At 41.2% G+C, this 13,955-nt stretch overlaps 1 protein-coding gene across 1 annotated transcript; it reads right to left on the bottom strand.

Annotated features, from left to right (window-relative positions):
- Nucleotides 1-10,398: 10,398 nt before the first annotated feature.
- s100w (S100 calcium binding protein W) lies at nt 10,399-11,535 on the bottom strand. Its single transcript, XM_053843681.1, has 3 exons — nt 11,427-11,535; nt 11,120-11,265; nt 10,399-11,050 (listed from the first exon to the last, which is right to left on the bottom strand). Exons 2-3 carry the CDS (start codon nt 11,258-11,260, stop codon nt 10,874-10,876), a joined length of 318 nt encoding a protein of 105 aa, XP_053699656.1. The 5' UTR covers nt 11,261-11,265; nt 11,427-11,535; the 3' UTR covers nt 10,399-10,873.
- Between the last annotated feature and the right edge of the window lie 2,420 nt (nt 11,536-13,955).

The raw sequence follows: 13,955 nt of genomic DNA, 5'->3' as shown, positions 1-13,955 counted from the left end.
ACTAATGCACACAGCTTTTACATTCATATCATTCTCAACAAGCCAAGTTAGAGTTCTTTTCAGAGAATTACCAAGCATGTCATACGCACCTGTGATGAGCCCAAAAATGGTGTAATGGCTTTACAATTGTGAAGTTTGTGGGGCTGGTCATTCAGAATTCCATGATAGAGTTTAACCCTGTTGGGGTGTTCCACATATTTTGACACATTTGTTTGCATTAAAATGATGCACAGTATGGACCTGTGCACAGGAAACCCGGTCCCGTAGTCGATAGATCTGAAAAAATCCATCTAGTTGTCTGTTCTACTTTTTGAAAACAATATGACCGGCCTCTCCATTATATGTCCGAGTACTTGCGTGAGTACTTGTGTAGTCGTTGTGTGACCGGGAATAATGGCACAAGCTTGTTGTTAGTACACAAAGTCTCTCTGCTCGCCATGTTGTGGCGTACCTCAGTGCACTGCATAGCGTGCGCAAGCTTTAATGACTGTGTGCCACGCCTCCATCCTTTCAGAGAGCATTACACCACATACAAGGATGTATGCTATGTCATTTTCTGTGATTTGGGGAGGACATGGACTGTGTCTGTCCCTGTGTCTCCAGAGCAATTCTTTGAAAAGAGCACTTCAAAAGATCAAGGCATGAAAGAGAGATCAGATGAAACATAAAACTTCAATTTTGTTGTGCTCCAGATTTGTTCTTAAGCCGACAGCAACTATAAAAAGTCTAGAATACACTCCTGGATGCTGAAAGGGAAGACATAACATCAAAATACCACCAACAATAGAAGAGCATTTCTGGAGGAACAAATTGTCATCAAATCAAATCCAAAGCAGGGTGTTCCTCTCTGATTTTTGTAACTCATTGTTCCAATATTTTGTCTGTCATACTATACATGTACGTGCTGGGGGCATAGCAGCAGACAAGTCAATCTTGTTTTCTGTCTTGAGGGTGTACAGTGGGTGGTGTACTGCAGAGACATGCTCTCTCTGAGAAATGAAGACTATATCTCCTGAGAGACATTTGGCAAACCAGCTTTTTAGACTGTCTGAACAGTCGCAGTCAGAAGTCAGACCCAAAGAAAGGAGGGTAAGAGGAAACCGAAAATAAAAATCATGTGATGACATCATGCGTGATTATGAAATTACACTTTAAAAATGCACAAATAATGTTGGTTTGTTGTGTTTCATTCAATTGAAACCACATTCCATTCAAAGATTCTCGATGTGCCTCATATATTTCAAAATCTACTTTCAGTTCTGATGTATTTTAAGGGACTAGAAAAAAACTCCTAAAATAGCCAACGAAAAGAAGAAAAAGAAGCAAACGAGAAAGTTATGTCTATGTTTCAGTTGCATGATAATGAACGAAAAACAATGCACCAGACAAAAGTCAGTTTTATACTCTGACTCCAGGAGGGCCACATAAATACATTCAAGGGCCACATTTGGCCCCCGGGCCACACTTAGGTCTGCATTAGGGCGGTGTATTGATTTGTCAACAATTCATTTCACAACCATTAGATGGCATCATTGAAAAGCTATTGCAAAGCAAAGTGCCACACCCTGCTGAAACACTGTGGTGCCAGCTGAATTCTGTTTGCTGGTCCTAACACGTTTCACCTTGATTTTTCGGAAGAAGAATTTGAAACAACAAGGTCTTTAGAATTGGGTTTAAGTTTGTTTTAGAGTTAAGTTCATCTATGTCTTTTTGATGGTTAAGTTTAGGGAAATATTTATGTCAATGAGACATAGATAAAGAGAGATATAAAGATGAGCGTGTGCGTATGTGTGTGTGTGTGTGTGTGTGTGTGTGTGTGTGTGTGTGTGTGCGTCAGAAGAACCAATTTTCTATTCTTTAAAAAGGTTAAAGAAGTTCCCTGAAGGCAACACATGGGGGAAACTTGTCTGTAATCCCAACAGAAATGCTACAAAGTCAACCGGTGTTTAGGTTTCTGTGAAGTCATCTTTTCATTGCATAGGTCTGTAAATACACTGAAAACATCAGAGGCTGCTTTTGAGAAATACAGTAAACTGTAAATAGTGTGTGTGTTTGTACGGGCTTGTTTATCTCAATGTGTGGGAACCAGTTCTTTTCAAAACATTATCCTTGTGAGGAGAATTTGGATGGACCACGCGGTTAAGAGAACGGTGATTTCAAAATAACTAGATCATCATAATTGGGATTAAGTTTGATTCAGAGTCATAGTTAAGGTGAGCCATTTTTTTTTGGATGGTTGGGTTTAGTTTAAGAGGCCGGGGAAAGCATTATGGCAATGAGAAACCTCACAATGTCCCCACAGGAATAGCAATACAAACGTGTGTCTGTGTCAGATATATTCTCATGAGGTTTTTCCAGAAAATGTGTCAGACACAGAACCTTGAAAATTTCTTTAAAGAAGAGATTTCAAAGGTCAGAAGTAACAGAATGGTAGTAACACACATCACAGCATAACACAGCATTGTGTACAACACGGAAAGTGGGGGGAAAGGGAGCCAAAGGACAACAACTGTCCTAAACTGTGCTCCTTTTCAATCGCTGTAAGAATAAATACTGTATTTATATCTATCTAATAATTTAGAAATGTAATAGTCATACAAATGTTAAATGTAACTTGTCATGTAACGCATTCACAGTGTGATAGAGTGAAAAAATACATTCATTCATTCACTCACTTGCCTATCCTCTTTTGAAGAACTGAGTCTGAACTGTTTAGGATTAAAAGCAAAAGAAAACAAAAAAATAATTGTATATCCATTTATGCAGTTAACAACCACATCCAAAGCCAAAGCTTTCAAATGATAATCAAACTTAGCTTATGCATACTATCATCAGCATTTTAGCTGTAATTTACAGCTAGCACAATAAAATATCAATAAAGAAAATCTGTTCAACTTCTCATGTTATTTTGCAAACAGACAGAGAGATGGATAAACACAAAAGCATCAGTCACACTTACTGACAGAGACATAGAAGGTCACCACTTTGACCTTTGTCATGTTGAGAAACCTCGCAGTCTAAGAGGTCTAACCTTTGTTTAGAGCGAAGGACTGGTGGAGCTCACGTCATCCATTTGCTCTTCTGAAGCTGGACCTTTTCGGGGTCCCAGTAAAAAATCCCAACTAAGGGCAGAATGCTTGGCGTTGATAAAATAAAGATGACAGGTGGGTTGATAACTTGTCCCAAGTAAGGAAGTATGCTGCTTCAGTTTGTCATGAAGGATGAAGAGCTGGCCTGGATGGCAATGCTTTTCTCAATTTACGTGTCTGTCCTCACAAGACTAGACCAGACAAGGATACAGAGTAAGGAGCTCGGTGTACAGCTGGTGGGCCTCTTCTTTCAGACACACCTCTGGAGCATTTTCTCAACTCGGTGCAGTCCCCAGAGCAAACCCAGGACACAGGGCCTGACCTGGTAACACCTATACATCACCTATATTACCCTTTGGGACAGCAGGAAGTGAGAGCACCATTGATCAGTGCAAGAAAAATGGGTGGACGGGTGGATACATGTCAGGCTTTATAGGACTTAATAAAATCTTGCACTGTTTTGTTGGGCTGTGGGAGGAAACCCACGCAACCATCGGGGAGGAAGCAAGCTCCACACAGAATGGACAAGAGTCCACTGATACAGTTGCTGCTCGATAACTAGCTTTATGTGCTCGCTCAGTCGCACCATGATTCCCGAGTTTTCACACTTCCACAGAGGGCAGAAACCATTTCCAGATATGATGTTTTATTTATCATGAACAGATAAGAGAAACAAGTGGAAGCTCAGAGGTGGCGTCTCCCTCACTCTCAGTCGTTGCGGACTTTATCACGGAAGACGGCTCGGCCCAAGAGTCCTAGGGCTACAAAGAACTCTTTGAAGGAAACCTGACCATCGTTGCTCTCATCTACACAGCTCATGACGTCCCTCATGAAATCGCCACCAATTTCTGCCTGGAAACCAGAATAATCGTGAGTTAGGAGTTGTGTTCTGAAGTGTCTGCCAGGACAGTACCTTTAGCCACTCGCTATTGATTTCTTTTGCCAGCAAATCACTCAGCTCCCCTTCGTTCAGCAGGAACTTCATCCCCTTGTTGTCGGAGTAATCGATGAAGATGTCCACGATGGTGGTGAGGGCCTCCTCCAGACGAGCCATGTTCCTGTGAAGAAGAAGGTTCGTAGCTTTGTCAGAGTGAGAAGAACACAATACTTGTCGTCACTCACCTCAGAGTTCAGTTCAACTGGGTAGAGATCACCTGTGTGGCTGCAGCACAGTCAGAATGTGTCCGTCTCTTGAGGACCTCCTTTTTTTATAGCTGTCCAGAAGCCGATGATCCAGTTTGACCAGCAATTACCTCCTCTGACAGATCCAGTTCTGTGTATTGAAGAATGATGCTTCTGGTCCAGCTCATGAATTTCATAACTCTTACTTGAAAGAGAAGGCGGTGGGTCCTGACTTGAGGCCATGATTTCCTGTTATACCAGTCAGAACCTTCTTGAACCACAAAACAGACTAAATTCTAATCATGACTACTGCAACCAAAACATACATATGAATTATATTTTTGTTTTATGCGCGCTATAATCCATATTGGTTTATTTAACACTATGTCAAATGACAAATGACAAAGTTACTTCTCTTTAATCTGTAGTGCTACTAACCACATTTCTGCAGGGGCAGACATGTTGTTTGCTCAAAGTACTGACAGGATGAACTACATTTAGCTTTACCAGCGACACTTACATGTGGCTTCCCCAACATCAACTATTCTGATACTATATTGCTACTCGTGCATCACTTCTAACGCTGCAACTACTCTGCATCAATTTTAACCACGGATTCACTCATGCGTTATGAGGAATAAAACTCACAGAATCCTGTTCCCTCATTCTAATAAACATAGGATGCAAGTTATCGAGACGATGGTTTACAACAGGGGTTCTTAACCGTTTTGATCTCGGGGGCTCAGCTCTCCCAGAACAAATAGGGCCGGGACCCATTCAAGTGAGAGAACTGATTCATTACTCTCGATTTCACTTGTGATCAACAACCATATTTAATCTACTTACACGTAAACAAAACAAAACCTTGTGGAATGACATGAAACCATCTGATCATCGCAAAGACATTTGTCATCGAAAAGTCCAACCACCAGCAGAACCAGCTGCAAGTCATATTCATCAAATTTACAAAAAAAAAAGAATAAATAATACACTTGATGCAAACTGTTGAGAGATTTCAAAGGTCAGAAGTAACAGAATGGTAGTAACACACATCACAGCATAACACAGCATTGTGTACAACACAGAAAGTGGGGGGAAAGGGAGCCAAAGGATAACAACTGTCCTAAACTGTGCTCCTTTTCAATCGCTGTAAGAATAAATACTGTATTTATATCTATCTAATAATTTAGAAATGTAATAGTCATAGAAATGTTAAATGTAACTTGTCATGTAACGCATTCACAGTGTGATAGAGTGAAAAAATACATTCATTCATTCACTCACTTGCCTATCCTCTTTTGAAGCACTGAGTCTGAACTGTTTAGGATTAAAAGCAAAAGAAAACAAAAAAATAATTGTATATCCATTTATGCAGTTAACAACCACATCCAAAGCCAAATCTTTCAAATGATAATCAAACTTAGCTTATGCATACTATCATCAGCATTTTAGCTGTAATTTACAGCTAGCACAATAAAACATCAATAAAAAAAATCTGTTCTACTTCTCATGTTATTTTGCAAACAGACAGAGAGATGGATAAACACAAAAGCATCAGTCACACTTACTGACAGAGACATAGAAGGTCACCACTTTGACCTTTGTCATGTTAAGAAACCTGGCAGTCTAAGAGGTCTAACCTTTGTTTAGAGGGAAGGACTGGTGGAGCTCACGTCATCCATTTGCTCTTCTGAAGCTGGACCTTTTCGGGGTCCCAGTAAAAAATCCCAACTAAGGGCAGAGTGCTTGGCATTGATAAAATAAAGATGACAGGTGGGTTGATAACTTGTCCCAAGTAAGGAAGTATGCTGCTTCAGTTTGTCATGAAGGATGAAGAGCTGGCCTGGATGGCAATGCTTTTCTCAATCTACGTGTCTGTCCTCACAAGACTAGACCAGACAAGGATACAGAGTGAGGAGCTCGGTGTACAGCTGGTGGGCCTCTTCTTTCAGACAAACCTCTGGAGCATTTTCTCAACTCAGTGCAGTCCCCAGAGCAAACCCAGGACACAGGGCCTGACCTGGTAACACCTATACATCACCTATATTACCCTTTGGGACAGCAGGAAGTGAGAGCACCATTGATCAGTGCAAGAAAAATGGGTGGACGGGCAGATACATGTCAGGCTTTATAGGACTTAATAAAATCTTGCACTGTTTTGTTGGGCTGTGGGAGGAAACCCGCGAAACCATCGGGGAGGAAGCAAGCTCCACACAGAATGGACAAGAGTCCACTGATACAGTTGCTGCTCGATAACTAGCTTTATGTGCTCGCTCAGTCGCACCATGATTCCCGAGTTTTCACACTTCCACAGAGGGCAGAAACCATTTCCAGATATGATGTTTTATTTATCATGAACAGATAAGAGAAACAAGTGGAAGCTCAGAGGTGGCGTCTCCCTCACTCTCAGTCGTTGCGGACTTTATCACGGAAGACGGCTCGGCCCAAGAGTCCTAGGGCTACAAAGAACTCTTTGAAGGAAACCTGACCATCGTTGCTCTCATCTACACAGCTCATGACGTCCCTCATGAAATCGCCACCAATTTCTGCCTGGAAACCAGAATAATCGTGAGTTAGGAGTTGTGTTCTGAAGCGTCTGCCAGGACAGTACCTTTAGCCACTCGCTATTGATTTCTTTTGCCAGCAAATCACTCAGCTCCCCTTCGTTCAGCAGGAACTTCATCCCCTTGTTGTCGGAGTAATCGATGAAGATGTCCACGATGGTGGTGAGGGCCTCCTCCAGACGAGCCATGTTCCTGGGATGAAGAATGGTTCGTAGCTTTGTCAGAGTGAGAAGAACACAATACTTGTCGTCACTCACCTCAGAGTTCAGTTCAACTGGGTAGAGATCACCTGTGTGGCTGCAGCACAGTCAGAATGTGTCCGTCTCTTGAGGACCTCCTTTTTTTATAGCTGTCCAGAAGCCGATGATCCAGTTTGACCAGCAATTACCTCCTCTGACAGATCCAGTTCTGTGTATTGAAGAATGATGCTTCTGGTCCAGCTCATGAATTTCATAACTCTTACTTGAAAGAGAAGCGGTGGGTCCTGACTTGAGGCCATGATTTCCTGTTATACCAGTCAGAACCTTCTTGAACCATAAAACAGACTAAATTCAAATCATGACTACTGCAACCAAAACATACATATGAATTATATTTTTGTTTTATGCGCGCTATAATCCATATTGGTTTATTTAACACTATGTCAAATGACAAATGACAAAGTTACTTCTCTTTAATCTGTAGTGCTACTAACCACATTTCTGCAGGGGCAGACATGTTGTTTGCTCAAAGCACTGACAGGATGAACTACATTTAGCTTTACCAGCGTCACTTACATGTGGCTTCCCCAACATCAACTATTCTGATACTATATTGCTACTAGTGCATCACTTCTAACGCTGCAACTACTCTGCATCAATTTTAACCACGGATTCACTCATGTGTTATGAGGAATAAAACTCACAGAATCCTGTTCCCTCATTCTAATAAACATAGGATGCAAGTTATCGAGACGATGGTTTACAACAGGGGTTCTTAACCGTTTTGATCTCGGGGGCTCAGCTCTCCCAGAACAAATATGAATATGAAACATGAAACCATCTGATCATCGCAAAGACATTTGTCATCGAAAAGTCCAACCACCAGCAGAACCAGCTGCAAGTCATATTCATCAAATTTACAAAAAAAAAAGAATAAATAATACACTTGATGCAAACTGTTGAGAAAATTAGAAAAACTGAATAAAATAAATATCATAAAACCATGTCTAAATATCCTAAAATAAAAACAATATATTTTATTTAAACTCCAAAGAAGATATAAGTGAAGTGTAAATAAAAGTATCGCCATTTCAAAACTGCTTTGACAGGTGCTTTCAGCAACAGTTTTTGCTGTTTGGGCGCCATCACTTTCTTTATCCTTTTTTTAGGGACGTCTCCATAGTTGGTAACTATCACAGATTTGCAGCTGTCATTTCAAGTCATTTCAGTGATACACTACGGCCACCAGACGTGGCTAATGTATTAAAACTGAGCGTCTCGTAGCCCAAAGGTGTAAAACAAAAAAACTTCTAGCGGCCCCTATAGTAAAAAATCACTGGTTTACAACTCGGTTCAAAAGTGGCTGGGTTGAATTTGCAATTTGGGGCGTTCAGTAATATATTTTCCATGCATGTTACCAACACTGAGAGTAAATTTGCAAGAGCAAATTGCATCTTTCCAAATGTAGGTACGAACTGTGTATGAGGTAGATAATGCAAGACTCAGCCCCTTATTTTTCTCCAACCTTTTACTTATACTGACGCAAAATTTTGCCTACCATCAAAACTGGGCTCAGGTGAGTGTATTAAAACTCTGTGCATGTATATTCTAAATTGTTTTAACAGTTTAACAATCACCAATACATCACTTTGTGGTTTTACAAGATCATCAAATATGTGTTTTCTGCGTGGGAATGCTGGTTCAGCAGCCTGTGGCTCGTGAAGCAAACCCGCCTTGCTGCATACCGGGACATGCTGATTTAAATAGCTGTGTCTCATGGCAATTACCACCTGTGTGAACGAGTCATGGTGTGTGACTAACAGAGACTGTGCGTACAATTTTAAAGATGATGCAATGCATTGAGGAAAGGCCTCTTTAAATCACAGAGGTGCGTTGCAGCAGGGACACAGGGAGAGACACTGGCTGGCAGAAAGTATGGCAACTCACAGTCACAACCCTTCAAATCACTAGCTGCAGAAGCAAGTATCTCCGCAAATTCCATTGCCAGTTTTACAAGAGAAATTCGCTTAACCCAAACCTCTTTGCGACCTAAGAATAAATCAATGGCTCAGACAGAAGTTTCAATATTGCAGACAGAAAATATTTTAACTTTAACACTCAACCATCATGGCGGCCTTGCAAGACAGTTGCCGGTTCGATGCCCGTGTCGGACCACCTTTCTGCATGGAGTACACATGTTCTGTGGGTTTCCGCACAAAGACATACTCACTAGGTCAGTTGGACACTCTAAAACTGCCCCTACGTGAGTATGCGTGAATGGTTTTTCAGATAATCTTGTAACTTTTTACCAGCTCGCGAGCCACTCATCATCGGAAGCCAGTAGATCCTGTTGGTCTCTGAACACCCTGCAGGTACTGATTGAAAAGTAGCTTTATGCTGCTTGTCATTTCATGTACCGCAACAACTAACAACAATATGTTCAAGCCACCCAAGCTGGTCATTTTTATTCGCACAAAGACAATAATTCCAGTCCACCTCCTTTGCCAGTTCACCTCACTTGATCTCGGAAGAAAGCAAACAGACTGGGGAAATGTACCAGCATACCAACTGATCTTTGCCTATTGTACTAAAAATTACTAGTTGCCCAGTTAATGTGTCCGGATTCATGACCTGGTGGCTGTCCTGCATCAAAAAGAGACAACATAATGTATATGTTATCATATGAATTTGTTACGGGACGGGACTTGGGTCCCAGCAAATATGAACATATCAGCGAGAAAGCCATTGGCATTAAGAAATGCATTTGAAAAAATGTACAGAAACAGAATAGAACAGAATATTAACTCAAACACACCAAGATAAATGAGCACAATCCTGTCTTCAGTCATGTTGCTAGCAAGGTGACTGCTATTTGCACACTGCAGTATTGCCAGTAAGCACTGTAATCTTCATATTACAATTTTTTTTGTATTTATTTAGATATAAATTTACAGTGCTTAATGTTATGATAAATCTAACCCAATTTTGAATTTACCGGCTTTAAGAGACCAAACTTCTTCCACCAACTTCAAAATGTGGAGAGGTTAAAAAAAGGCCAGTTTGTAACTTTCTTCACCACAACCAAAGGACAAACCCAGCGTGCTGCGGCATGGTTAAGATGCAAAAACAGTCATTTAAGGCATTGCCTTAACCTGCAAAGAATGTAGAAAAACTGGTGAAGCCACAAGAGAGCAGAGGAAAGGCTGTGTGATTCGAACACCATGGTTTGCATTACTTACATGTTGCCTGAACAGTCCATGAACCACAGAAAAATAACCAGTATGAAGGTCATGTGGAAAATGAGCTTCTAGTTTTCTCATTCTCCTCTATTTAGCGTTGTCAACCTGAATAACCACTAGAGGTCACTGCGGCAGCGTTGACGCTTCACACTTGTTGCAGCTTGTCGATCTTGACCACAGAACAAATTATTTCTACGTCCGACTGTTGAAAGTGTGACATTATTTTGGGATTGTCAAATTTAATATTCAGACACACATGTTAGAGGACCATAGAAAACTGGTACAAGAATGAATTCTTTTAATACAATGGAGGAACTTAAGCTCTCCACCGCACCACAATGTACCGCAAAAAAACTGCTATATAATTTATTTTCCAATGCTGATGGTATTTAGCTGTCCGTACACAGTGACCCATATATGGCTTAGAGGTTTGGAAATGCTGCACATCATTTCTAAAACATCAAGGTGGAACCTTTGAGGCATCTGTTTCCATCTTTTACTATCATCTGCCATCTTTCGCTGGTGAAGGCTGCAGTCATGTACAAGGAAGATGTCTACAATAACGCCACCACTTCATCAGGATAAAAAGCAAATTCTAAAGAAACTAAGCTGTTTTCCCAGATCTCTTCAGAAAAAAGTGATGCAACCAATCGTGTTTATTAATCTTTGTCCTCCTCCTTCTTGCCTCTCCTGCCTTCTTTGCCGGTCTTTTTGTGGTAGTAACATTTGGCCATCAAGCACACAGCTCTGCAGAACTCTCTGAAGTTGATTTGACCATCGTGGTTCTTGTCCATCTCAGCCATCGCCTCCTCCACATCATGAATGTCGATCGTCCCCTGTGAAGCACAGAAACAGTTGGATTTGAAAACTGTACTCAAGTGAGCATGACGTTAAGCTGGCTGTACCTGGAGCTGGGGGCTCTCTATTTCCTTTTCAAACAGTTTCTTCAGCTCGTCCTTGTCCAGCTGACGTTTCTTGCTGTCCTCACCTGAGTACTCGATAAATATATCTGCAAGGCTGGTGATGATTTCATCCAGACGAGCCATTTTTCCTGCGGAAAAGCAGAGTGTTTGGTTACTATGGAAGGGAAAACTAGGCGTTACATAATCTGGGTGGTCCCCAGCTGCAGCGTTGATTTACTGTGAGCAGCAGACAAACTTAAACTTTAAACCACTCTATATTAAAGCTGTTCATGCATTGTATTGCACTCACCACAGGTTCAAATCACCCAGGTGGAGGTGAGCTGTGTGTCTCCCCTGAGGTCCGAGTGATCTGTGCCTCTTGAGAACTCTCCTTATAAAGGGGTTGCACTATGATTCACAAGCACCCAGAGTGAGTCAGGTCTTGAATAATTGGGTAGGCTTGCCCCTCCTGGCTGCACCAGTCTGGAGCGGATCATATTTCCACAGTAAAAGTTCTTTTCGTCGACTTGATCGATCTTCCTGTAATACAGAGAATAGCTCTTGATAAAAGGTTTGTCATTGTTTTTTGAGGATGTAGGTAATAGATATACCAGATAAGGTCATGAAAAAGGTCATTTTTATGCTTTGGCTTATTTCTAACTGTGAGGTGATGAAGTACTACAGTACTACAGACTGACTTGCACTCTGTAGTCTGCTCTGATTCAGTTCCTAACACAGGTGGTCACACTTTAATACTCTCTTTTGTAACTGTGTATCTGTGAGTGGGTTTTGTAATATGATTTTGATCTGCTCATAATCACTGCGACACGACTGCGAGGCATTCAGAATATTTCTAAAGACATTCACAATGCAGTAGAAGTATTTCCTACATCAACCATGCAGGCAAAGGTTAATAATTTGATTTAAGTTTGAGTTATAGTCCTATGACATGCATGAGTCCGAAGTTAAATGCTAGCTTTAAAAGGTATTTAAATCAGAATTCAATTTTATTTTTAAGTCGAATTGGATCTGGATCTTTCAGAACCCCGGATGTTTTGCTCCACATGTGAAACTTTGCTCAGACTCGCCTCTCTGCTGCCACTTTAGCTGAGTCTTTGATCACACTTGGCCGCATGATCTAAAGTCGTTTCATCATCACAAAAGACAGTTCTAAAGAGACGACACAAATGTCAATGACCTGATCCAGTCTAATGTGTTAGGTACTGCGCAGAAGGAGCAGATTCAGGTCCAGTGCCTGAGGTTCTGCTGCGTTACATAACCCGACTACATTTTTCCGTCGCTCTCTTCCAACTCAACAGAAAGACCACCTTGTTTCTCTTGCGTTTCACCCGCCGGCCCCCACTCGTGTACGCTCTCATTTGCCTGTAAAGTTGACCCATATCGTGTGCACTTATTCGCTCCTATCAGCTTCTCTCTGCAGGAGGTTGAAAGAAAATGGAGACGGAGGATTTATTTTCCAAGTCTTTTCACTTTCTGACAGCAAGGGTTCGAGCTTTGGTTTCATGAGAGAAGACATTCTGTGCTTCTGTACAGAATTTCTGTACCCTCTAAAATATTTCTGCATGTTAGTCTTGGCCGATTAAACATGTAATTTTTTATTTGAATATTCTGTTAACAAATGTGTACGCTGTATTTCCCTTTTATATGACCATGGAACACACCGTACAAACCTACAAATCTTGAAAGTAATCAGATATTTTTTGCATCTAAAGAAGTATTTTACATATTTGTCATACTGTTCGTGAAATGCAATCCATCCTTAATGCGCCTACCAGAGTCATCTTGTGGTATGTTTGTATATTGCAACCAAGTTAAAACTGAAGCAGCGAAAGCGAGTCAAATTCTATAAGCAAAAATGCTTGTGAAAATATACATGTACATAGTTTTTCAGGTTAATGGTGATAATTGGATGTTGTTGAAGGGGAAAGACGAATTTAAAAAGGAATTAATCAAATAGTTTCTGGTGAAATAATCGATGTTAACAATGGAATAAAACTAACAAGAACCAGCGGGAGAAACCATCCTTTTAGTTGAGACGGTCTTTTCCGCCACCTTGTGGTTAAGTACAAGCATTACATCCATTATTTAGAGTTAGACGACAATGATGTATGCATTTCTTTGAAAGGTCTTCGTGACAAGGGGTTTCAGGATTTGCCCCTGGGGTCAGTGGATGTTTGTCATTGTTTGACTCATGTTTGTTTGTTTGTTGTTAACGTGCGTCATGGGACACATATTAGCAGTTCAGCACACTCACACTTCATTTCACAAACATACTCCACTCTGGAGGTCAAATATTGATCCCCTCGTGAGTTCACAGAGAAACTACAGTAAATGCTTGATATGTAAACCGGTGGCTTCCTGAACTGGGAATCTGAAACAATAGCTGCAGCGATCCGATACGGAATGATCACAGCAGGCAGGAAACCTGGTCCAGCACTCTTGCACTTAGCTAAATGTATCCATCCTTCAGAGGGGAGTTCAATGCCAGAACAAACTTTCCTGTGAGTGCACCAGTTTCCTCCCACAGAACGAATAACAAAAGACAAACCTGTTAACTTCACAGAGTGATAGATTTGCTCTTCTTTCACACCCATTGTGTAGGCAGTCCCATAAGCAACCAACAGTCATGTGTGCTACCATGCATGTCTCCAGCTTGGGCGTGACCTTGTTCTACAGACTGCCTTGACCCTAAACTACGCTGCACCACTAAGTTATAGGTTGCTACTGAACCACTCTTGTGGGCGCCCCACTAAAACCAGACCCTGGATTTAGACTCACGGCTGTCCAAGTACATTCCCATATTGGATGATTTAAGAGT

The sequence above is a fragment of the Synchiropus splendidus genome, chromosome 15 (genome assembly GCF_027744825.2).
Source record: "Synchiropus splendidus isolate RoL2022-P1 chromosome 15, RoL_Sspl_1.0, whole genome shotgun sequence".
NCBI lineage: Eukaryota > Metazoa > Chordata > Actinopteri > Syngnathiformes > Callionymidae > Synchiropus > Synchiropus splendidus.
The sequence above is the reverse complement of the archived record's forward strand: the minus strand, read 5'-3'. Positions and strand labels throughout refer to the sequence as shown.